General features: G+C 54.9%; 1 protein-coding gene across 1 annotated transcript; it reads left to right on the top strand.

Moving 5' to 3' along the window:
- Positions 1-5079: 5079 nt before the first annotated feature.
- Positions 5080-13754, top strand: SNAI3 (snail family transcriptional repressor 3). Its single transcript, XM_055306403.1, has 3 exons — positions 5080-5172; positions 7964-8581; positions 11025-13754. The coding sequence occupies exons 1-3, from the start codon at positions 5097-5099 to the stop codon at positions 11204-11206; spliced, it is 876 nt and encodes a 291-aa protein (XP_055162378.1). The 5' UTR covers positions 5080-5096; the 3' UTR covers positions 11207-13754.
- The last annotated feature ends 12310 nt before the right edge of the window (positions 13755-26064 follow it).

Here is a 26064-nt window from a genome sequence, read left to right as displayed (position 1 = left end):
CCTCCTGCAGGTGTTTTTCTGTCTGCAGGCACTTGGCTTGGCCACATGGTGGGGGATGGTGCTGCCCGCCTCCCTAGGCTTTCCTTAGCCCGAGGCTCCCCAAGAACACATCCTCTCGCAAACCACATCTGATCCCTGGTGACAAATCTTGGCAAAGTTTTGCCAGGTGGTGTGGTTTTCATCCCCTCCTCATCATGAGATGGGGTCCCCCGGAAGCTAGCAGGCTGGACTCAGGCTTGTTCTGGGGCCCAGATGTGGCCGTGGTGGCCTGCAGGGAGTGTGGGTGCCCCCAGGGCAAAGCCCCACAGCTAGCTCTTGCGACTCTGCAGCTTCCTTGGGCATCCTCCCACTGTCCCAGCATGTGCCCTTGGCACCCAGCCTCATTAGAGGGCTAGAGGGCAGAAGGAGTCACTTAAATATGGGATGTCGATGCAGACATGGTGCTCTGGGCCACCAGAGCTGCTTCCCCAGGCAGGGCTGTGTGCTGTGTGCTTCCTCTAAGCAGGTGGGTCTCCAGAGCTCGAGACCACAGCAGTCCCCACCAGCAGCCCCTCAGAAGGGTGGTGACAGCTGGCCACCCCTCAGGTCCTTCAGTAGGAGCATCCAGCCCCATCAGGTTGAGGACACCAGTTCCAGGGAGCAGGTGTGGTGAGGATACTGTGGAGCTCTGGCCCCTCGCATAGCCACGGGGCAAGAGCCACAGGATAGTGTCCACACGTGGCCTCTCATCCCTACCACCTAGGCCCAGGCCGATGGGGCCACACAGAACACACCCCCGGCCCAGTGACTCGGTGCCCAGGACAGTCTCCCCAGGGGAGGGCATCAGTGGACCCCGACATGGCACGTGGTATGTAGGTGAGCTGGATCTCTGAATCCCACGGTGTCGGGGTAGGGACACTCCAGCTGAAAGCCACAGCACAAGCAGCCTCCATGGGTCTTCATGTGAATCCCGTGTGTCCAATGAGAATGAGGAGGCCCCTCCTGCCAGGCCACTTTGTACATCAGCATGGCTGCCTCCAGGGTTTCCTGCCATGTGCATGTGTGCACCTACATTCATACTCATGTGCACGTGCACACACATCCCCACACATACCCATGTGCTTTAGGCCGGGACTTCCTGGAAGTCAGGGTTCCCTCCCAGCTTGATACACACAAGGGCTGATGACCACTGGAGCTTATCTTCCCCACTGCCACAAGGTCAGACAGCCCTATGCTCTGGGGTGCCCCCACCCAGAGTGCACCACAGCGTGGGTGAGGAGTCCACATGCACCCTGCGGCCTAAAAGCATCTCTGGATCTGGGGGTCCTACAACCTATGTTAGGAAGGGCCCTGGAAGGCAACCTGCAGGAAAGCAGGACGTGCAGATTGCAGAGGACCTGCCAGCCCCAAGTCCCTGAGAACTGGTTGCACTTCTTGCTCTTGTGTCTCGCAGGAGCGGATGGTCTGAGCTCCGGGTGCTGTTCGGCAGCAGGGCACCAATAGGCTGTCTTCAGCGGGGGCCGAGATGGGAGGAGCTGGGCAGCCGCCTTTCTTCTGGGCAGGATGATGGTTCCACTCGACTGCAAGGGGCAGGAGCTCCTGGGCCTGTCCCTCTGCTCACAGCTGTCCCCGGTGGCCTCCTGGATTTCTGGAAGGTGTTGTAGCCACCACCTGGTATGGGGGTGCTAAGCACCTTTCAGAGTTTGGCCCACTGCCCTGACCTGGCCCCAGGGACCCCAGCTGGCTGCAGAGCACAGCAGCCAGCCACCCGGCCCCGCAGAGGACACAAGGCACTTTGGACACAAAAGCCCTGGCTGCTGACTCCTTCAGGCTGTGCCCTGCAGTCAGTGGCTTCCAGAAAGTCTGAACCTGGGACCCAGAAGGCTCATACCTGGCGGGTATCTGGCGGCTGAGTTTGGCACCTTTGATGGAAGCTGCAGCAGAGGTTTGTGCTTCCAAGGAGAGGCTGCGCTTGCTGGCACCCCTGATGTCTGGTGCGAGAAGCACAGCACATGCAGAGGTGTGGAGGCCTGGGTGGGGGCAGGTCTGCGAGAAGGGGACTCCAGCCCCTCCCAGTGACTGAGAGCTGCCCGACAGGTGGCCCTTTCTGTCTCTAACAACCTGCTGGGAATGAGGAGTCAGCTCCAGCGTGCAAGGAAGAGGCAGTGGGGTCAGCGAGTAACCCCGTTGTGGACCCGACCAACTCCTCTCATTGAGGTCCTGGGCCTCCTTGCTGATGCCTGACACCTGTGTCACATGGGAACAGCTCCTGCAGCTGCACACACATGTGCACACACATGCATCACAAGCACACGCAGCAGGACACAGCCTAATGTACATGCACCCCTGCTTGTTCCCCCACTGCTTTCTCTCCTTGCACCCTAGCCCCTAAGACCACCTCCCTCAGCACCCAACAGCATGCCCCCAGGTGTTTAGGACTCTCTTGCATGTCTTATAAGCAGTGTGGGGCAGGACAGTGTTCCCCTGGACCCCAGCTGAAGAACCAGCATCAGCTATAAGAGGCCTCTGGGGCTGACCAAGCACACATGACCATCAATCTGACCAGATGTGGGAGCTGGAGCATCTGGTCTCAGTTTCCACAAATCCATGACCTTGGACGGCTATGAGGGTGCCCCAAGTCAAGGTATCCCAGCCATGCCCACACCTCAATGAACACCCCCAGGCACTGAAGCAGGTGTGAGGGGCCATCTGTCTGGGGTCCTGGGACTGCCGAGCCCCAGCTGTGAAGTCCATCTCTGAGCACTGTTCCAAGAGTCTCAGTCCCTGGGGCCTGTGCTTCATGGATATGTCCACACTTTGAGCACAGAGGCTCACTCCCCTCCACCCCCAGGGATGTGCTTGCCAGCAGCTGCGCTGTTTGGGGGTTCTTGACGCTTCTCCATCTCATCCAGCAACCACTGCAAAGCCCACTGTGCAGGGGTGAGGGCTGGACTTCTCTTGGGGTGCAGTCTGACGGGGAACAGGGCCCTCCAAACTGGGTCATGAAACAGTGAAAAATGAGCACACAGCGGGGATGCAGATGTATATGGACCTACGTACACAGAGTCAAGCACTCCCCATCTTATTCTTTGTAAGGCATACAGAAAGACTAGAAGACATACACATAAAAAGAGAAAATATCTAGGTAGAACTGTAACAATCTGGCCTATCCCGATTGGAAACGCTACTCAGGCTGCTGCTAGAAGCACACAGGCGGGGCCCACAGCCTGGCTCTCGGCCAGCTGTCACCCCCAGGGTCTTAGGTGTCAAAGGAAGACTGCTGTGACTTCTTCTGGAAAGCACAGATTCTGGTTCCTGCAAGTCCTGCTCTGGTTGAAAGAGGGAGAGTTCCAGGAGGGAACTGGTGGGAATGGGCAGCTGTGAGGCTTAATTGCCAGGTAAAGTGTCCATAATTACGATAGAAGGACACAGAGTGAGAATGGATGGGGACAGCCACACCCCCTCTCCAGCACTGTACAGGTGTGGACAAGCAGATGCCAGCATTCTCCTCCGTGGGTCCTACATGGACACAGCCCTGTGGTCACAACCAGTGAGTCTGCATGACCCCACGGAGGGCATGCAGACTCACTGCATGTTATGCAGTTGTTATGGCAGCCCCAGGAAAGGAATACGCTGCCCTTACCCCAGAGCTGTTCCAAGGACCTTCAGGATCCCAGGGGCATTTCCAGGACGAGATCAGAACACTCAAGCTTCTCTAAATGGTGTGAGCATCTCTCTGGGGATGAGGGACATCCTCTTGGCTGGTGGCCACACAGTGGGTGACCGGGTGGGGAGGGACAATGCAGGGGCAGGCTGGCCTAGGTGCCTGCAAGCCTCATCTACTTCTGGGAGGGGGAAGAAGGAAGAGGGTATAAATAGAAAGCTTGCGAGGCCACAGAACAGGTGAATAAGCAAAAGGCAGCCACGTGTCCTCTGAAATCCACACGCACAGCACACGGTGCCTTCTGTTCACGCACCACCTGGCCTTCCACGCTCCCACCAAGCAACAGACAGGGGAGCACACGCCTTGTGTAAGGCTGGCAGTGTGGGCCTGGCTCCCAATCCCCCACTTCCTAACTGCTCAGAGCCTCCGCTTCCTCGTCTGTAACACTGCAGGAACATAAGACCCTGAGTTGACATGACCGTCCCCACCCACTGCTTCTCCAGAGGGCCTTCCACAGGCTCACGCCACCGAGTCTACCTCGTCGCCACCCAAGCCCAGGGCTGCCAGAGAGCCCCAGGCAGGCACGTGGCACCGGCTTCAAAGGCACGCCCAGGAAGGCAGGGCAGCTGCACGGCCAGGGAACAGCCCCACGGCTGTCAGGGGCAGGCTTGGTGCTGTGTCCACCGCCCAGAGCATGCCCCGAGGACCCCGGAAGCCCTGAAATGGCCATATCAAAAGGGACCAGACACTCCGATGTGGCTCGTCCAGCTCTTCGTGGCACTGAAGGAGGGACATGGCTGCCCAGGGTCACAGAGTAGGCTGTTGCAGAGTGCGTGGCTTCCCCCTCTTTGATTCAACTTCCCGTAACTGCTGCTCAGAACTCCTGGGAACCTCAAAATTCCGGCTTGTGTCCTTCCTCCCAACCTAATGAGCCTCCTGGAGGCCCCCAGAGGGAAGGAACCCTCCCCAGCTCCGCCTCCCCCGCTCCGGGCCGGCTGACACCGTCACCGCTGTGGCGGGTCAGCCGGGTCAGCTGTGGGTTCAGGGTTCGTGTTCATCATCCTACCGTGGCGGGTTTAAGCACGCCTCCACCGCCGCGTGGACGGGAGCCCGGCTCGGCTGGCACCCAGCCCTGACCTCCGCCCTTTCGTCCACGACGAGTGGGTGCGCCAGGCCCCAGGGGTCGGTGTGACTCGCGGCGCGCGCCAGACCGGTCCCGTGGGGAGGCCTCGGTGGCCACGCGCTCCCTCCCCCGCGCCCGCGCACCTGTCCTGGGCGTGGCCCCGAAGCCCCGCCCATCGGCCCCGCCCCTATGCCCCGCCCCGCCCACGCCTCGCGCTGGTTGGCCCCGGAGGCGCGCTATGCTAATGAGCCGGCCCTCGGGCCACCTGCCGGCCGCCCAGCCCGCGGGCGCCTGGCGGACGCGCAGGGGGACCCGCACCCGCCGGGGGCCATGCCGCGCTCCTTCCTGGTGAAAACGCACTCCAGCCACAAGGTCCCCAAGTACCGGCGGCTGGAGACGCAGAGAGGTAGGGGCTGCCGGGCCCCTCGGGCTCCCGCCCCAGGTGCGAGGAAACCAGTTACCTTGCCCCGGAGCGGGGGCGAGAGCCGGGTGGCTGGGTGGCCCGAGGGTGCCTCGTCCACGTAGGGGCTGAGCAGGCGCGGGTTCTCCCCCCACTTAGATAAGTTTCGGGCCGTCCCCGTGCGCCCTGGGGAACCCATTCCAGCTGAGGGAGCCCCGGAGCCATCTTCCTTCCAGGGACTGGGTGGGGGCGCAGAGATGGAGGGGGCTTGGGGCTGGTGTCCAGGTGCTCCCCCAGAGCATCCAGAGGGGACCAGAGGGTGACCCACGCCTCTGGGTCCCAAGGCCCAGCTCCTGTAGCGTTCTCCACACCCTCCAGAGCTTCCTCACCCCTCCTGTGATCACTTTGCCCTGGACCTCCCCTCACCCCAGCGGGGGTTCCCCAGGGCAGGCTGAGCTCAGGAGCCACAGGCCTTCCCCCAGCCCCCAGGGTGGCTCGGTGGGGAGACCCAGGTCCAGGACCCAGGACTGTCCATGTGTTCCCATTCCCTGCTGGGTGTGGGGACACAGAAAGGTTCCAGGACCAGAGCCATTCCCCACAGCTCAGTAGCGTCTTGCAGTAAAGTGCCCCATGGAACTGCTGGGTGGCTCAGGGGAGAGGGGAGGAGGGACACTGGGGTGGCCCAGGAGTGGAGGGCGCCTCACTGATACATCCTGAGGCGCACTGCCGTCAGGGGGTGCTTCCTAGGACTGTGCTCCTGATCTCTGCATTTTGAGATCAATTTAATGAGTCACCACCAGCAATTTCATAAAATGAAATAGAACAGAAACCGTCAGAGTGCGGGGCTCAGGTAAAGGAAAGTTTTGTTTGGGACATAGTTGTTCACATTTCAAACCTATTGATTAGAGTCCAGTCGTACAGTGCACCCCGCTTCACCCTTTGTACATACAGATGGGGAGGGGAGCCAATGACAAGTGTCAGAGAGCAGCCCTGTGGCACTCAATCCCCTCTCCCCCAGCTGTCACTCCCTCTGTGTGCGGACAGCTAGGACAGCTAGGTGACCACTGTGAGCCTCTTTTTGCCATGATGTTATCTCAGGGGAGACCAAGGTGCTGGGTCTGGGGCCCCTCATTCTCATTTTGAATAAGTGCTTTTTCAGGCCTCCCCAGTGAGCATCTGAAACCAGAGGAGATGGAAAGCCTCTTCTCCCGGGAATTTGAATCCCAGGACCAATAACAAGATCAAGCAGACCCAGAGGGAGGGGAGGCATTTAAAGAACTAGCAGAAGCCTGGGCGGTGCCACCAGCGAGGCTGTCTCACTCCCCTGCCCTCACCCTGGGGTTGGCTCGGGCGATCCTGGGGCCAGGGTGGTGGCTGCATCCCAGAGACTTAAGAAGGGTGACTTTTTTTTCCCAGTGGAAAGGCCCACTAGTGGGGCTTCTGCGGGGTCCTATGCTCTCCAGGCATCCCAGGGCTGTCTCTCCAGAACTTCCTTAGCCTTTGCCTCTTAGCTTGCCACTGCCCACTCCCTCTTTCTGGGAGGACACAAACTTGGTGTGCTATTTTATAATTAGGGGAGTAAGGGGTGAGGTCAGGACAGAATGGAGGGTGGAAATCTTCCCTAAAGGTCCCCATTTCTCTACATCCTCAACAACATTTGTAATTGGCTGTTTTTAATTCTAGCCATCCTAGTGGGCATGATGTAGTATCTCGTTGTGGCTTTAATTTGCTTTTCCTTTTTTGCTAATGGTGGCAAGCATCTTCTCCTGTGGTTGTTAGCCCTTTGTGTGTGTCTCTCTCTCTTTAAGTAATCGTTATATCCAACATGGAGCTTGAACTCACACCCCTGTGATTAAGAGTCACATGATCTACAAACCCAGCCAGCCAGGCACCCTGCCATTTGCACATCTTGTCTGGAGAAATGTTTATTCAGATCCTTTACCCATTTTAAAATTGTATTATCTGTCTTTTTATTGTTGAGTTGCAAGAGTTCTTTGTATATTGTGGATGCTAGTTACTTATCAGAAATGTGATTTGCAAATATTTTCTCCCAATCTGCGAGTTGTCTTTCTCTACCCAAATCCTTGGTTGGCATGGAGGTAGAAATGAGGCCAGAGGTTGATGTCAACACATCTGGAGTAAGATATGGGTTGGTTGCTGTTTGGAGATTTGGGCTTGGGGGTAATACAGAATGTAACCACTACCTGCCAGCCTGTTTACTCTGGGAGCTCCTGCCACTCTCATGTGGTCAAGCACCGGCCTGCTGGCCCACATGTACGGGAGAGACAGCTGGGGGACACTCTGGCCCTGGAGGCCATGGTGGCACCACTGAGGACAGCGCTCCCCCAGGTGCATTGGTGGGAGGTTGTGTGTACCTACATCACCATGGTGAATGGCGATCGGGGATGATTAGGTGTCTTACACATGGTGGCCCGCTGCCAGGTGTTTGTTCTGAATGAGCGCTGTAGGAGCTTAGTGCCGCTGCTCCAAGGTGGGATGGGGGTCAGAGAGGCCTGCCCTGCCAGAGGGGAGCCTCCTGAGGCCCCATGAGGGCTATTCTGGGATCCCATAAGGCACTTCTCCCCCTTTGTTTTTAGAGCACTGGGGCCTCTCCTCTAGAGCCCAAGCCTGGGGTCACTTCCGAAGCAGACATTCCACCTGTCAGCACCCCCCCTTCGGGCAGAACTGCTGACAACCTAGAAGACAGGCTTGTGATCGGGCCCAGAAGGGCAAGGTTGAGGACAGTGTGTTGGGGCTCACATTCACCCGCACATTCTCTCTCCGCCCTCCCTTCTAGACATTGATGGTGCCTGCTCTGCATGCAGGGGGCTGGTGGTGCCCCTCCTCCTCCCGGAGAAGGTGGCCTCTTCCACACCTGGTGACCCTCCCCAGCCCTGGGACCGCACCTCCGTCATCGCCCGCATCTCCCTGCCCCTTCCATGTCATGAAGAAGCTCGGGAGGCCCCTGGGCCAGACCCCCTGGAAGTCGGCCGGGTACATGTTTGCACCAGCCGGGCCCCTAGTGCACCCCTCAAAGACAGCCTGAACCACCTCAACCTGCCGCCGCTGCTGGTCCTGCCTGCTCGGTGGCCCCCAACCCTGGGCCCCGCCGGGGACCCAGCTCCAGACAGAGTGCGGGCGGCTGAACGGGCACCCTGTGGCACAGGCGGCTTCCAGTGCTTGCACTGCCGCAAGCCCTACCACACGCTGGCCGGGCTGGCCAGGCACCGGGAGCTGCAGTGCCATCTGCGGGCGCCCCGATGCTTCACCTGCAAGTACTGCGACAAGGAGTACAGCAGCCTGGGCGCCCTCAAGATGCACATCCGCACACACACGCTGCCCTGCCCCTGCGCCATCTGCGGCAAGGCCTTCTCCCGGCCCTGGCTGCTCCAGGGCCACATCCGGACCCACACAGGTGGGTCACAGAAGGCATCTTCTGGGGGCCAGGGTGATGCCTGGGGGCTAGGAGAGAAGGGAGGGGCGATCTTACCAACAGAGGATGGACTCTCATACGAGGCTTCTGCTTCCCTGTGTCCCAGTTCCCATAGTCCCACAGACCGGACTCCCAGCCCTGGAGGCCAGAGTCTGCAGACAGGGTATCGGTGGGGTCGCACTCCCCCTGGGGGCTCCAGGGGGACGGTTCTCCCCACTGCTCCCTGCTCTTGGGGACCCAGGGGTCCCTCCACTATGGCTGTATCCCTTCATCCCTGCCACTGTCTATGTGGCCTCTGCCTGTGTGCGCGTCCACCTTTCCCTCTGCTGTAAGGACACCAGTCCTACTGGACCAGGGGACACCTCCGGCACAATGACCCTGTGTTAACCTGACCACATCTGCAGATGCCCTGTTCTCTGATAATGGGGTTATGACATAGACATATCATTTCTGAGAGACATAGTGCAGCCCACAACACCCAGCAGAGGACAGGATGCAGCGGGCTTTGGTGGGTCTGCTGTGTCACCTTCCCCAGCCTTCTGGAACTCTGGAGCAGCAGGAACAGGGGAGGGAGGAAGGCTGGTGCCTCTCAGGGTTCTACAGGGTGCTGGACTGGATGCCGCTGCACACGGGCAGTGAGAGCAGATGAGCCCCCAGTGGCCTTCTAACACTTGCTAGGGTTGTCCTGGGGACCCAGCTCCCAACAGAAGGACTTTGTCCAAATCTCAGACGTGCCTCTGAGTGGCAACCTCGGGGGTCCCACAGACCAACTGAAGAGCACAGATGCTGGCAGGGGACTGGGGCCCAGAGCAAAGTCATCCCTGGTGAGAGGGTACCAGAGCACAGGAAGGGACAGAAGGGCAGCTGCTGGCGGATGGACAGACAGACAAAGATGAGCCAAGGAAGGGGGGGGATGAGCACTCACACCTGAAGGAGGCCCAGGAGCCTAAGCACTTGGTCTATAGACCAGATATAGCTGCCCACTGCTTGACCCAGGGCAGGGGTTTGAACTGCACCACAGCCCAGGCTCAGCAGGAGAGGGACAGGCGGCCACAGACAGAAGCCCAGGAACCAGATTGGAGGCCGAGGCCCTTGGCTGCAACACAGCCTCCTGTGCCTGGATCCTCCCTGGCTCTGAGTCCTGGCTCTGGAACAAGGACTCTTCCGAGCCACTTCCAGGTGGAAGCTGAAAGGAGGGTTTCTCAGGAGCCCTTCCCTGGGCTGACATTCCATTGGGTTCTCTGAGGCTCCTCCCCAAAGGTGTCAGTGAGCACCCCACCTCACACCATCAGGAGCTCAGTGTTCTCGGTCATGGAGTGTTTTTTTTTTTTTTTTTATGATAGTCACACACACACACACAGAGAGAGAGAGAGAGGCAGAGACACAGGCAGAGGGATAAGCAGGCTCCATGCACTGGGAGCCCGACGTGGGATTCGATCCCGGGTCTCCAGGATCGCGCCCTGGGCCAAAGGCAGGCGCCAAACCACTGCGCCACCCAGGGATCCCATCGGTCATGGAGTGTTGAGTGGCAGGGATGAGACATTTGGGGGCCTGTGGGGACTGCAGGCTAGTGCCTCTCACATGGGCAGTGAGAGCAGATGAGCCCCCAGAGGCCCCCTTACACTTGTTAGAGTCATCCTGGGGGCCCAGCTCCCAACAGAATGACTTTGTCCAAATCCCGGGTCGCCCTGATTGGAGATGCCCCACAGACCACAGGGATCTTAAGCCATTCCTAAAAGAAGCAGAGCTGCTTCTCCTGTGAGGGCTGGGGCTCATCCCCTCCAGTCCGCCTTCACAGCCAACTTTGGAGCCTGGCTGCCGCCACCACTGTCCTTCCATGGGCATGAACACCTGCTGAAAGGCTCCCAGGGCTTGTTAGGGGCAGATCTGGGCAAAGGGCCCAGGAGGGCTCTGGCAGAAACAGAAAGATCTAACAACCATGCGAGACCCACCAAAGACCTATGCTAGATCTTCCTCTGAGAAAAGGCTTTAGATGCTGCAGTCCTGCGGGGTGTGACCTTCCACCTTGTTCCCTTGTTCCCAGGCTCTGACCCTGACCATGCATATGGACCTGCTGGTCCTAGGGTTTCCTCCTGGAGCAGGTGCTGAGGCCCCATCAGGTATCTCCTGGGGAGGAAAGGGGCTAAAGGAAAATAAATGCAATGGAATAGGCATTTGGAGGAGCCAGAGGGGCTTACTCATTTATTTTTTATTTATATTAAAGATTTTATTTATTTATTTATTTATTTATTTATTTATTTATTTATTTAGCTTGAGCCAGGGAAGGAGCAGAGAGAGAGGGAAACAGACAAGCAGACTCCTCGCTGAGCACGACGCTACTAATTTATAAACAGGGACCCATGAACCCGGGGCTAGGTCTGGTGACTAACCAGATGGTCACCCGGCTCTCCTCTTCCTCCCCCAGGTGAGAAGCCGTACACCTGCTCTCACTGCAGCAGGGCTTTTGCCGACCGCTCCAATCTCCGGGCCCACCTGCAAACACACTCTGACACCAGGAAGTACCAGTGCAAGCGCTGTGCCAAGACCTTCTCCCGCATGTCGCTCCTGGTGCGTCACCAGGAATCTGGCTGCTGCCCTGGCCCCTGACAAGGGCAGGCTCAGTGCAGGTCAGAGGGAGAGGACTGCCCCCCGGGAGCTACTGGCCAACCCCACTCCTGGGAACCTGGGCAGCTCAGCCCCACAGCTGCTCCGCCGGGTTCCTTCTCTGTCACTGCTGCCGCCTACTTCCATCCAGAACCAGAGAGGCCCAGCGGGCTGTGAGAGTGAGTATCAGAGGACTATGGTGGAACCGGGAAACGCCATTCTGCTTCTGACTTACTCGGGTTTCTGGTTCTGTTCTCCCAAGAGTTAAAGACTGGTGGGGGTGCTGGCCAGCATGGACAACTCCTGCTCTTCTGCTGGACTTCGTGGGTGCAGCTACCTCATGGCCCACCTCCACCTGCTTCTGGTCTGGACTCCAGGCCTCCTGAGTCACATCAGGGATGCACACAGACACCCCCCATCCCCATGCCACTAGGCTGTCCCTGAGGGCAGTGGCTGGTGGATGTGGGCATGCTGGGACGGAGCTAGGGCCCTGCCACAACCACAGAGCCGTGAGGAAACCTCACCCCTGCCTGTTATGTCCTCCAAGGCTCTGAGTCTTGCCCAGGCCCCTGGCTCTACAGAGGAGGCTGAGCTGGGTGGGAGTCATCCTCCACAGGCAGTAGATACCTGGGCCTCTGGCCACAGAGTAGGGGAGGCAATGGCAAGGGCAAGGAGCCGTGAGGTGTAGGGACGGAGAGCAGGGCTGGTGGGAGGCAGGCAGCGACAGACGAGCAGGTGAGCAGAGGCAGAAGGAAGGAAGAGACCGGAAGTGGGAACAGCATTAGCAGTGAGAGAGAGCAGCCACAGGGTGTGGACACGCTGGAGTGAGGGTGCGAGAGCAGAGCTGGGCAGGCCCGAGGAAGGTGCTGTGGGCTGCGTGTGTCTGTATCAGCGGGCGGCACAGAGGACCGTCTTGTCCTGGGTCTGCACAGGTCTCTGTGAGGCCGCTGCATTGCCGGGAGCTGCGTCCACAGATGCCCGTGGCACTTTCGCCTCTCCTCTGCCTGCCCTCTCCTGAGACCACAGGTGTCCCCAGCTGAGGGATGGGCAGACCTTGACACTGCCTAACACATACCTCCCACACCGACTCAGATGCCAACAGGAGACCCCTCCCCAGCATCCCACCCCCAAGAGGCGGCCTCTTCCCACCACCTGACCACCCAGTCACCTGCTGAGCTGGTCCTTGTCTTGCCAGCATGTCTCCACGGCTCTAGCTGACCCCTGGAGGGCAGCCTGAGTCTAACGGGGACTGATTGAATTCTCGACACCTGGAGGGGACACCTGCTCCTCTCTGCAGGAGAGTTGGCTTGCTGCCAGCAGCTCCACTTCTGGCCCAGACTGAGGGACAGTCAGGCACCTTGGTCCTGGCTCTGAATGAGGCCACAGGGTGAGCGGCAGAGGCCCCGTCTCAGCCCCGGCCATGCAGGCCTGCTGATGGGCATTCATAGGCCCGTGCCAGGCCACACAGCACCTGCGGATCCTGCCAGAGGCTTCTCACAGCTACAGGGCTCTGCTGGCTGGTTTGATGATGGCCGTTGTAGGGACCTTGGGGACATCCAGGGGGAAACTTGACCGCGATCATGGGCTTCTCTGGACCAACGGTGACCTTGATGACACTGGCCACCCAGAAGGGCCGCAGCTCCAGCACGCACCAGACTGTGTCAGCAGGTGGAACGAAGATGCTCTGGGAGAGCCACGCTCACGTTCCCAGGCCTGCACTGCAGCCTTCCCTCCACAGGGATCAGCTATCCCTCCAGGGACAGACGGTGTGAGCGGGAGGCTGCACTGAGATAGCAGTGTCCAGCAGCCTTGAGGCTGTTGTAACAAAGTCCCACGTGCCGGGAAGCTGGAACCACGGAAACCTGCTCTGCCACAGTCTGGAGGCCAGAAGCGCGAGCCCGAGGTGCCTGAGGGGCTGGTTCCATCCGGGGTCTAGCCTCAGCTCCTACTGCTTTGCCTTTGTCCTTGACATTCCTTGGCTGACAGACCCATCGCCCATCTCTGCCTCCACCTCACTTGACTTCTTCCTATGTGTGTCTGTCTCTGTGTCCAAATGTCCCTTTCTTGTGAGGATGCCAGTCATCCTGGGTTAGCACCCCACCCTGGCAACCTCAACTTGACCATCTGCAAAGACCCTTGTTCCAATCAGGCCACATCCTGAGGTCCTGGGGGTCGGAATTTCAACACTGCCCACCCCCAACAGCTGATGTGAATACAGTGTTTGCCTAGAGATGCCTGGTGGGGGAGGGGGTTCCTGTGCTTGACCCCTGACCTCTCAGTCATCCCACAAAGGATGGGCAGGCAGCTGATTTTAAGTGATGGATTTACTGGAAGCCCCTCCTGTGCCCGTTGCCTCCTCCTGTCCATCGTCCCAAGCAGGGGCCCTGCCCTCACCAGATGGTCCTCCCTCCCAGCAGTCTCCCTTGTGCTGGGTTCCTCTGCAGAGCAGGTCAAGCCAGCAATCAGGCCTATGTCTGGCCATCTCACAGGAGAGCTTTTTTTTTTTTTTTTTTCAAATAGTATCCAGATGCCTGAAGGAAGCTATATTGTAGATTGTGTTCTATTTCTGGGCCCCGATGTCTAAATGAGGAGATGCACCTGTTGGGTATGAAGGAGGGAATTTCGCGGCCCTAAAATAAAGTCGAATGCTTGCCCTTCTGGGCCGGCCCATGGAAAATGCTCTTATATTTATATCTGGACTGGCAGAGGGCAGGGTGGTGGAGGCTGGCTTGGCACAGGGGGTGAAGAGAGGCCCGAGCACCTGCCCAGGAACCGGCGGAGGATGAATGGGGGAGATGGTCCACCAGCAGCATGTGGGCTGTAGTCAGACCAGTGGGAGGCCACGGTGCCCTGGCTGCACAGGTCTTGCCCCCTACCACCCTCGCCTTTCCTGGTTATGTTGCCTTGTCGTCAGAATTCACTGGGGACAGCCATTTACAAGTTGGCTCTCTGAAACCTTCTCCCAGCACCTACAGAACAGGAATCAGGAAGGAGGTCAAAGCTTCATGCATTTCTGTCCTGAGTGAAGTGGGCATGACTGGATCTTTTCTCCAGTGGCTGCTACTTGGGTCCCTCCACCTATAGGCCTTCTTTTTCCTATCCAAATTTTACTGATCACGTTTCCCCTCTTCACCCTAAAGAAGGCCTTGCGGTCACCCCATTCCAAGGCAGGAGCAAGCAAGGAAGGGACCAGAGGTCCCGGAGCTAGGAGCAGCCTGGTGACGTGTAGCTGAAGCAAAGGCCTAAGAGATCAGCAAGGATTCTGGACAAGAGGGAAAGCATAACAAGATTTCCAAGGCTGGGGACCCCACATTTCAGCATGAGAGGTGCCCCCGGGTGATGGCATGAAGGCCACAGGTAGGGTCAGCACCAAACACTCAGCCAGGAGAACCACTGTTCTCTGACTCAGATGCTAGCGCCCAGCCCCCACGAGCTCAGGTCCTGGAAACAGGTGCAAGAGGGACACCCGGTCTCTTGGTGGTCCCGTCCCTTGCCGCACCCCCTGTTCAAAGAAACCTCACTGCTGATGCTGCCAACACACTAAGGTTATGCCTTCCCTTCCAAAAGCCTGGAAGATTCCATAAATATCATTTTGGCTCGGAATATTCCAGGGGGTTCTCTGGGAGTTTGAAAATAGCCCACTTGTTACTATCTATATTCAGAGAGCCCACTCCTGGCCTGCACTCGGTGGCTAAGTATAGCTCCCTGGCAGAGTTCAATGGAACAGAAGTTTCCAGGCCTCTGTCACTTGCAGATGGCATGACATTCCAGGGACAGTCCTGCCAAGGCTCAGGGGGGCTCCAGGACGGCGGGAACAGGCTAGGGCATCCACAGTGGCTTCCCACCCCTGAAGGGGGCGGTGTCTGCGCCACTCACTGGCAATTGGGGCTCCTGGTCTGGTCCCCAAGTGAGGTGCTTTGGTTCCAGTGGAGTCAAACCCACTATAAGGCCTTGGCTTCCACTTCTGTAAAAAAGGAATCATGCTAAACTCTATTTAGAATTCAAGAGAGCACCAAATACATACAATAGTTAAGAAAAAAAAAAGACAATTAGGATGCCTTGGATAATACGGAACAGCTAACTTCACAGAAACCCTCCACCTTTGCCTCCTCTGAGGATCCACATGCACTTCCCGCCCATGATTCCCCTCCTGGCTGCCTGCCCAGCCCACTGCACTGTAGGGAGTGTCCTCAGGGCCCAGCAGGTGCTGGGCAGGGCTCCAGTACACCGCGGTGCCAGGGTGGGAAGGCCGGGGGGCAGGGACTCGGGGTCCGTCCCCATGACTGGGCGCATACATCTCTGGGGCTGCCTTCCCCTGTGACCTCCCTCACTGTCATGCCCCCTAGCCCCAGGCTGACCTGAGGGCCTCTGTCCTCCTGTCTCTCCATGCCTCTGTCCCTTGGGGCTACTCTTCTGCTCCCCTGTAAAGATCCACTGGTCATCGGGGTCACCAGTCCTTAAGATGCAGAATCACTTGCTTATCTAGCATAAGATATCAGCCCTCCTTTCCTTCCTCTGGGAGCAGGTCTGGGCTCAGGACACAAGTGATACACTGACCTCAGAAACTAGAGTCGGTAAGGAAGGTGGTCCTGGAGCCACAGGAGCCTGAAATCTGTCCGGTCACCTTGGGATGCAAGTGTCCTAAATTGGCCAAAAAGAGGCTGGGATCAGGGACAGTCAGAGGCCCCATTCGGCTGCCAGTCCCATGTGAGCATCAGATGAGGTACAGCCCACTGTCCCTGCAGCTCATTACTTGGTGGTGGCCGTCTCTCTCCTCCTCCCATGGGACCCACCCCCGCTCTGCCAGCAGGGCCCATAAGACGTCGCAGCCTCCCTCCACAGAAGGGGAGACCTCTCACTGCCAGGCACACACATTGACAGTGCAGAAGCAGAAGGGGTTTCCCTTCTGGCAGCCCCGCACACTGCCCCAGGGCCCTGGCACTGCACCACCACCACCATGTACTCACGGAGAAGCAGGTGTAGCCTGAGGATGTCCTGAGTTGTATTAAATCTCAACGCTATGTCCTGGTCCCTGGAGTGTTCTGAATGAGGACATGGGAAGTGTGCAGAATCCCTCTGCTGCTGCTGAGGTGCGAAGGTCACAGAGCACGGATATGTGGGCCCATTCCCCTGCAGGCATATTCTCAGCAAAGAACCAAGGGAACCTGCTGCATTATGGAGAATGAACAGTACTTCCTACTCGTGATAATATCTATGATTTTAAGCGAAAATGACAATTCTGGAAGCTATCTTTTGGCAGCTTTCCATGCTTAAAGACTTTTCTTTTTTTCTTAAATATTTTATTTATTTATTCATGAGAGACACACAGAGGGCGGGGGGGGGGGGGTGCAGAGACACAAGCAGAGGGAGAAGCAGGCTCCAGGCAGGGAGCCCAATGTGGGACTCAATCCTGGGTCTCCAGGATCAGGCCCTGGGCCGAAGGTGGCGCCAAACCGCTGAGCCACCTGGGCTGCCCCTTAAAGACTTTTCTGATGAGAAAATGATTTTTTAAAATTATAAAATGAAACGTCAACATATGGAGGTTCTGGATAAATCAGCGAACTTATATTTTCCTAATGACTGATGCTGACGCTACAAAATCCTGCCTGGGCTGGAGACCCCGTGTACAAGACGGATTTCCGTGAAACAGAGCCCGGGATTTGTTCACCGACAGGTCAGATGCCACAGGCTGAGATGCAGCGTACCACCAGAGACGGGCCACAGGTACCTGAAGGCTGGGAGCATGCTTCCATCTACACGTCTGTGGAGACGGGCTTTTCCTGAGCCACATACAGCAGAAGCAGACAGGCTGCTGGACCCAGGAAACCAGACACCCAGATTTGCAAAAATGCAAAACAATGCCACTCTCCTAAAACTTCGTTTTGGAAAATAGTTACCTTTCACACAAATACCCTTGCACACAATGGGTTTATGACTGATGATTTTTAAAAAAGATTTTATTTATCTATTCATGAGAGACACACACAGAGAGAGGCAGAGACACAGGCAGAGGGAGAAGCAGGCTCCAGGCAGGGAGCCTGACATGGGACTCGATTCTGGGTCTCCAGGATCACGCTCTGGGCCGAAGGTGGCATTAAACTGCTGAGCCACCCAGACTGCCCTATGATTGATGATTTTAATTTTTTTTTATTTATTTATGATAGTCACAGAGAGAGAAAGAGAGAGAGGCAGAGACATAGGCAGAGGGAGAAGCAGGCTCCATGCACAGGGAGCCCGATGTGGGATTCGATCCAGAGTCTCCAGGATCGCGCTCTGGGCCAAAGGCAGGCGCCAAACCGCTGCACCACCCAGGGATCCCTGATTGATGATTTTAAATGAATGTGGTTGATAATCTTTAAAACGGCATCACCTTTAATTCCTGATATGGGTAAATGGCGATGCCCCCCATATGGGGAGAGAGTGCTCGGGTGCTGAGTCTAGAGCGTGAAAGCCTTCTGGAGACATAGCTGGGGAACCATGTACCTTACCCATGTGTGGCCCCAGTGTGGGAGCAGGAGCCTCTGGGGGCTCACAGACACCATTCGGCATGGCAGGGGGGGACCACTTGGCCTTGTGGGTGATGTGAAGGGGTTCTTTGGGGGTAATTCTAAGTGTGTTTTCTCCTTTTACCCACCAACTTTGGAAACGAATCCAAGGCCACATGACCCTTCATATGTGGGCAGTGAGAGACTCTCGTTTCACAGGAGCTGCCGCTGCCTGGGTCACACATTTTCTCACTTACACCAGGCTCTTCCTCTGTTCTCCTGCCACTGCCTCAGCTCAAGCCCTGTGGTTTTGGCCCGACTAGTGGGAGGCTCTTCCTGGGCCCCAATCCCTTCTTCCATTTGCACCTACCGCCCTACACCCAGTGTCGCTCCAGCCTCCTCCAGCTCCCCAGGAAGCCTCAAGTTCAAGACCACGATCCTTGGAATCATGTAGGAGGCCACCTTCTACCCTGAACCCCACTGCAGGGGAACAGTCCTGTAACCCACGGGCCTGGCCTATGTCTGATGGCGACAGGTGCTCAGCAAACATCAAGGGAATGAAGGAAGGGGCGCCTGGCTGGCTCAGTCAGTAGAGCATCCAACTGTTAAACTTGGGGTGATGAAGTCAAGCCCCACATTGGATGTGAAGCCAACTTAAAATTAAGGGAATGAAGGAACAGACGGGAACAAGGCAGAGGCTTAGTCTAGACCAGCCTTTATTATTTTTTTTCTTTAGTCCATTTCTGGGGACAGTCAGGGCCTGTACCTTTAGCACAGACATGACAACCAGTATCAGGCTGGGGGTGGGGGGACAGGCGAGCAGCCCACTGTGCTGCCCCAGGTTGGGGGTGGTGGAGGACAGCACGTGCAGGTGTGACCAAGCGGGTGGGCAGCCAATGGGGGTGATGGAGGCAACACTCACTCTTCACCGTTAGCAGCCATAGCAGGGAGACACTGCGGTGAGTGTGGAGCGGCAATGCTGGTGGCCCCAGCTGGCAAGGCTGCTGAGTCGCATGAATGCAGTAGGCAATGGTGCATTTGAGCTCACTCTGGAGAGCGGGCACCAGAGAAGAAGCTGTGTCACTCATAGATTTAACCACACAAACACAGTTTCTTCTGGAAGGTGGCAGCACTTACCTGGGCGCTTCTGGGGCCGATCATAACCAGCACTCGCTGCAGGATGACACTGACAGGACATCGCAGGGCCCTTCCAGGCCTTTCTCCTCCACCAGAAAGCTTGTGAAGTTGGCAGTGGTGGCTGGGATGTAAACCCACGCACTCTGGCTTCAGAGTCGTGATCTCAGCTACTGAACCATGTTGCCATGCTCGCTGAGACATTCTGGGCTTTCTTTTCTCTTGGAAATCAGAAACAGGGTGATCAGGATGGCAGAGGCTGTTCTTTCAAGGGCAGCAGATAGTCAGAGGGCGGCTGGGGCAGGAAGGGAAGCCGCCCCAGGGCTTCAAAACACTTCCCCAGCAGTTCTGGGACCCGAGTGTGAGAAGCAGGGCTCTCCTCACCTCTGCCCAGGGGAAGAGAAGGGGCCGTGAGCAGAAAGGACAGGTGGCTGGAAAGCAGCAAAAGGACAGCAGGATGCTCGGGATCTCACCGAGCTGACTGGGCTCTGAGAAGCAGGACAGAAAGGCAGGGAAGGAGGAGCTCAAAGCGAATGGCTGGGACCCAGCAAGTCCAAAGGCAGATTTGGGAAGATTTCTTGTTGCCACTAACAGCTGGGCTTGAGAACCACACAGGTAGCAGGTAGCCTGCCCAGCACAGCACCCGGCACCCAGCAGGTGCCTGACAAATACTCGACCCTCCACGTTCCATGACTCACAGCTTTGGTCCTTCTGCTTTACAATGAGACCATAAACCATTCCTGCTGGAACCAAAAACCTTTCAGGGAAAGACCAGCAGCAAGAGGCTGGTAGGTACCTCCTAAGAGCAAGTCATATAGGGCCAAGTGGGAGGTGGTGAAAGCTGCATGGAGGCCCCCATCACCATCTACAGTAAAGTGTACCCGAATCACCTGCAGAATGCCCTCTTCCCGAGTACCTGGGGACTACAATGTATCCTAACTGCCCTACACTAGGGCCGCCATCACTAACCCCACAGGTGGGGCTTAGAGCTCAGATCACTCCTTCCCAGTCCTGGGAGCTGCAGGTCCCAGATGGAGGTGTTGGCAGGCTGGTCTGTGCTGAGGCCTCTCTACGTGGCCTGCACACTGGCATCTTGTCCTTATGTCCTCACGGGGCCTTCCATGCATGTGTGTGTCTGATTTCCTTAGCTCCCCCAGTCACTGGGATCAGGGTCCACCCTCCTGACCTCACTTTATCACCTCTTTAAAGACCTTCTCCCTAAACAGAATCACATCTTGAGGTCCTGGAAGTCAGGACATCAACAGGTGAATTTTCAGAGGACAACTCAGCCCCTAAGAGCTCCCTTTCAAAACCATGTAATGTTATTTTAACAGTGGAACACCGACATGACCCCCCAGGTGCCAGCTCTGCCCACTTTCTAGATGGGAATGCTTGGTGAGTCTGGGCAGGTAGAGAATATCAAGCATGCCTCACTGAGCTGCCTAGCAATTGCTTAAACTGTTGTTTAAGACAATAGTCTATTGCAAGCATAAATAAGGTAATTCATGTAACGACTCAGTCTCCAATGCACGGGCTGGGGCAAAGTGGGCAGAGATGGGCGGACAGCTGGAGGTTCTCAGGATCAGGGGGTGGGAGACCCAGGAGCACTGAGCTCTGGTCCCTGTCTGGTCCCCAAGCAGGAGGGAAAAGCAGCAGAGTGAATACACGCCCAGAGGAACTAAAAGCAGGGACCTGAACAGGTATTGGTACACCTGTATCACAGCAGCATCACTCACAGTGGCCAAAAGGTGGAAGCAAACTAAGTGTCCGTCAGTAGATGAGTGGATAAGCAGAATGCAGTCCATCCACACAGTGGAGGATCACTCAGCGCTAGGAGAGTTGTCGTGACACCTGCTACAGCATGGATGGCCCTGGTGGACACTCACAACAGGACAAACGCTGTAAAATCCCATTTATATGAGGCTCCTAAAAGTCAGATCCATAGAGGAAGATGGGGGCGCTGGGGGTTTGGGACAGGATGGGGAGTTAGCGTAATGGGGACAGAGCTCCAGCTGTGGAAGATGGAAAAGTCTGGGGATGGGTGATACTGGTGTTTGCATTACAGTGTGAATTGTTCTTAATGTCCCTGAGCTGATCAAAAAAATGGTTAAGGTGGCAAACTTTAGGCTACATACATATTATTTTTTTAAAAAGATTTATCTATTTAGTTTGAGGGGAGAGAGGAGAGAGAGAGAGAGAACACATACGGCAGGAGGGGCAGGGACAGGGAGAGAGAATCTCAGGCAGACTTGGCACGGAGGACAGAGCCCCACTTGGGGTTCAGTCCCAGGACCCTGAGATCACGATCTGAGCTGAAACCGAAACTCAAGACACTCAACTGGCTGAGCCTCCCCACCATGTGCCCCAAGGCGATGTGTATTTTAGAACAATTTTTTTAATGCTATAAAACAAAAAGAGAAAGAAAATCTGAGGATCATGGGAGATACTTTAGGCTTACAGGAGTACTTTGCTCTTCATTCTTGGTACTCAGCTTTGAAATTTCAAGCTTTACTCCCTATTTTCCACCATCTTCGAAATACTTTAAAGGAACAAGTAGAAAATCAGAATAATGTGACTTCTGATTTATCATCCCCTCTGTGACCTAACAGGCGTTAACCCTACCACTCAGAGTAGGAAAAAATATATAGTTATTCATTGAAGAGGCCCTATGAGGAGTTACTTCATACGTGTGGGTGAGTCCTACAGTGAAGGTGCTAGCGGGGGATCTATGTACACTCTTAGGGGGTTGGTTCGTTTAATGTTCCTATTAAATACGGGAGGCTTTGCCCCCAAGCACGTGGTCACACAGGGAACAGAGCACGATTTACATAGTCACAATAACAACAGAGCAGTACCTAGGGAGGCTGGGGGAGGCAGGAATGTGGTTGGGATGGAAGAGAACCCCTGATTTCTACTCAGCGGTCAGCAACAGATGCTCTCCAGGACTGAAAGAACACGGGACATCGCTCTCTGCCCATGGACTCTGCCGAGTAAGCATCGCTGAAGTCTCCCCTCCCACTGCCATCATGTCTAAGAGTCTCCCAAAGAGCCTGAGCAGCTGCGGAAGCTCTTCACCAGAGGTTTGAGCTTTGAAACAACCGATGGAAGTCTGAGGAGCCATTTTGAGCAATGGGGGACGCTTACGGACTGTGTGGTAATGAGAGACCCCAACACCAAACACTCCAGAGGCTTTGGGTTTGTCACGTATGCCACCGTGGAGGAGGTGGATGCAGCCATGAATGCAAGGCCACACAAGGTGGATCAAAGAGGTGTGGAACCGGGCAGCCCGGGTGGCTCAGCAGTTTAGTGCTGCCTTCAGCCCAGGGCCTGATCCTGAAGTCCTGGGATTGAGTCCCGCATCAGGTTCCCTGCATGAAGCCTGCTTCTCCCTCTGCCTATGTCTCTGCCTCTCTGTTTCTCATGAGTAAATAAATACAATTTTTTTTTTTAAGAGTTGTGGAACCAAAGAGGGCTGTCTCAAGAGAAGATTCTCAAAGACCTGGTGCCACTGAACTGTGAAAAAGATTTTTGTTGGTGGCATTAAAGAAGACACCGAAGAACACCATCTAAGAGATTATTTTGAACAGTATGGGAAAAACTGAAGTGACTGAGATCATAACTGATTGAGGCAGTGGCAAAAAGAGAGGTTTTGAACATTTGATGACCATGACTCTGTAGACAAGACTGTCATTCAAAAATACCATCAGTGAATGGCCACAACTATGAAGTAAGGAAAGCCCTATCTAAACAAGAGATGGTTAGTGCTTCATCCAGCCAGAGAGGCTGAAGTCGTTCTGGAAACTTTGATGGTGGTTGTGGAGGTGGTTTTGGTGACAATGACAACTTTGGTCGTGGAGGGAACTTCAGTGGTCAAGGTGGCTTTGGTGGCAGTCAAGGTGGTGGTGGATACGGTGGCAGTGGGGGTGGTTATAAAGGATTTGGTAATGACGGAAGCAACTTTGGAGGTTGCAGAAGCTATGATGATTTTAGCAATTAGAACAATCAATCCTCAAATTTTGGATCCATGAAAGGAGGAAATTTTGGAGGCAGAAGCTCTGGCCCCGATGGTGTTGGAGGCCAGTACTTTGCCAAACCACGAAACCAAGGTGGCCATGGTGGTTTCAGCAGCAGCAGCTATAGCAGTAGCAGAAGGTTTTAATTACTTCCAGGAAACAAAGCTTAGCAGGAGAGCCAGAGAAGTGACAGGGAAGCTACAGGTTACAACAGATTTGTGAACTCAGCCAAGCAGTGGTGGCACAGCCTAGCTGCTGCTTCAAAGAAGACATGTTTTAGACAATACTCATGTGTATGGGCAAAAAACTCAAGAACTGTTTTGTGACTAATTGTATAGCAGGTTATTTTAGCTTCTGTTCTGTGGAGAGTGTAAAGCATTCCAACAAAGGGTTTTAATGTAGTTTTTTTTTTTTTTTGCACCCATGCTGTTGGTTGCTAAATGTTAACAGTCTGATCATGACGCTTAATACATGCTTAAAAAAAAAAAAAAACAAAACAAGACATGAAAAAAATCAAGAAAGAAAGAATGAACAGGTAATTTAGAAATATGGAGGAAAAGATTTGAATAGTGGCCGCCTTTGGGGGTGCCTGGGGGGGTGCACATTGGTTAAGGGTCTGACTCCTGCTTTCAGCTCAGGTCCTAATCTCAGGGTCATGGGATAGCACTCCATTTCTGGCTCCATGCTTTGTGTGGAGTCTGCTTAAGATCCTTTCTCCCTCTGCCTCTCCTGCTTGTACTCACTGTCTCTCTAAAATATAATAAATAAATAATTAATTAAAAAAAAAATATAATAAATAAATCTAAAAAGAAGGGAGGGAGGGAAGGAAGAAGGAAGGGGTGCCTTTGATGAACCAAAACCTGGAGGTGGTGAGTATGGAAAAGGCTTGGTAACTGAGTTTAAAATCATGTATATACAATACGGTCTTGGTCTGTTCAGGCTTCTATAACAAAAGATACGACAGACAGGGGCAGGAGGAGGTTCATAAACCACCACTGATCTCTTGCAGCCCCAAGGGGCTACAAGTCCAAGCCCAGGGTCTTGGCAGGTCCTGTGTCTGCGGAGGACCCGCTTCCTGATTCACAGATGGTGTCCCCTTACTGTGTCCTCACAAGGGCAGATGGGGCATAGGTGCGTCGTCTTGGGGCTCTGCCCTCAGGGCTCTAATCCCATCATGAGGCTCCCACCCACCTCCTCCTGACACCATCACACTGGGCGTGGTCCAACATAGGAACTTGGGGAGGCGGTTTGCTCTGTTGCCCTTTTTTTTTTTTTAAGATTTTATTTATTTATTTATTCATGAGAGACACACAGAGAGAGGCAGACATAGGCAAAGGGAGAAGCAAGGTCCTTGCAGGGAGCCTGACACAGAACTCGATCCTGGATCTCGGAAATCACACCCTGAGCCAGAGGTAGACCCTCAACCACTGAGCCACCCAGGCATCCCAACTCTGTTGTCTTAATAGATGTCCGTGCTGTCCTTTGCACCACAACCGCGGCAGAAACCGAGGCTCACAGGTGACCTGTCTTCAGAGAATATACCGTGACTGCAGCCCACAGCAATCTACCATCAGTCTTTCAGAACACGTTTTAGTGGCTTTGCACAAAACAGAAACACAATTGCAAGAAAAACCTGAAACAATAACCATCAGAAATGCAAATGTAAACAACGAGATACTATTTTTCACCATCAGACTGATGAGCTGTGCGCTGAAGGCGTGCATACTTCTACACTTTGGTGGCCAGGCTTCAACAACTGATTCAATATCCTTCCAGGAACTTGCCAACAGCTATCAAAACTACCTGACACGGGCAGCCCCAGTGGCTCAGCGGTTTAGCGCTGCCTGCAGCCTGGGGTGTGATCCTGGAGACCTGGGATGGAGTCCCACGTCGGGTTCCCTGCATGGAGCCTGCTTCTCCCTTTGCCTGTGTCTCTGCCTCTTCTCTCTCTCTGTGTGTGTCTATGAATAAATAAATAAGTAAAAAAAATCTTTAAAAGATAAAAAGATTTTAAAAATCTAAAAAACAAAAAACTACCTGACACATGCTACTTGGCCAGGTGATTCCCATTCCTGAAATTTCTCCTACACAAAAAGCAGCTTATCCTACTAAAAAATTGGCCACCACATAACTGTGCTCCAACAGGAGGCGAGTTGTAAAAATTAAGGCAGAGACACCAGAACCAGGGAGCACTTTTGTTCTGAATTAGGGTGATCTCCAAGAGGCACCTACACGGGGAAAAAAGGTCTTGCCATTTATCAAGCATAAACTGGTGATAGAAAGATACACAAAGTTCGGCTAACTCCTAACACTTCCTGGAAGATAACTGGGTGGTGGTAGAACTCATCCTGAATGTCACAACTCCACTGAAATCGGAGCCATTTTAAAGGTAAAAATGTTTACAACGGGAAGGGGAAACTGGGAGTCATGGTTTAATGGCGAGGAGTTTCAGGGTCAGATAAAGGTTCTGTGGCTACATCCTGGTGATGGCTGTAAAATGGGAATGTACTTAATGCCACAGAACCACACCCCTGAAAATGATGAAAATGCTAACTTTTGTTACAAATATTTTATAATAAAAAACTTAATGTGCATATAGATATGGCAACTCATCTTAGCACTGAAAAAAAGATCCCTGGTTATCTGAGCTTTAAAAAAAAGGGAGTGATGGGGGCACCTGGTGGCTTAGTTGGTTAAGTGTCCAAGTCCAACTCTTGGGAGACCTGGGTGGCTCGGAGGTTGGGCGTCTGCTTTCAGCTGTGGGCATGAGGCCCAGACGGGGATGGAGTCCACACTGGGCTCCCCGCATGGGGCCTGCCTCTTCTCTGCCCGTGTCTCTGCCTTTCTCTCTGTGTCTCGTGAATAAATAAATAAGTAAAAAATTTAAAAGCATCCAACTCTTGATTTCTGCTCAGGTCATGATCTCAGGGTGCTGGGATGGATCCCCCAGTTGGGCTCCACACTCAGCGGGAGTCAGCTGGAGATTCTCTCTCTGCCTCCCCCTCTTCCACCAAAATAAGTAAATATATCTTTAAAAAAACCGAGAGGAGGAATGAGGCTTGATAGGGTCTATCTATGAAGCAATTCATCCCTTAGCATCCCCCCAACCCAGAGGTGCTGCCCAGCACAGGTCAGGGCAGAGGTGCAGACCGCATACGGATGCCAGACCGCAGGGAGCGGGGTACCCCAAATGGGGAGGACCGTGCGCACCGCGGGGACGGGGGACCGG

The sequence above is a fragment of the Nyctereutes procyonoides genome, unplaced genomic scaffold, assembly GCF_905146905.1.
Source record: "Nyctereutes procyonoides isolate TBG_1078 unplaced genomic scaffold, NYPRO_anot_genome, whole genome shotgun sequence".
Lineage (NCBI taxonomy): Eukaryota > Metazoa > Chordata > Mammalia > Carnivora > Canidae > Nyctereutes > Nyctereutes procyonoides.
This window is presented reverse-complemented; position numbering and strand designations above follow the sequence as displayed.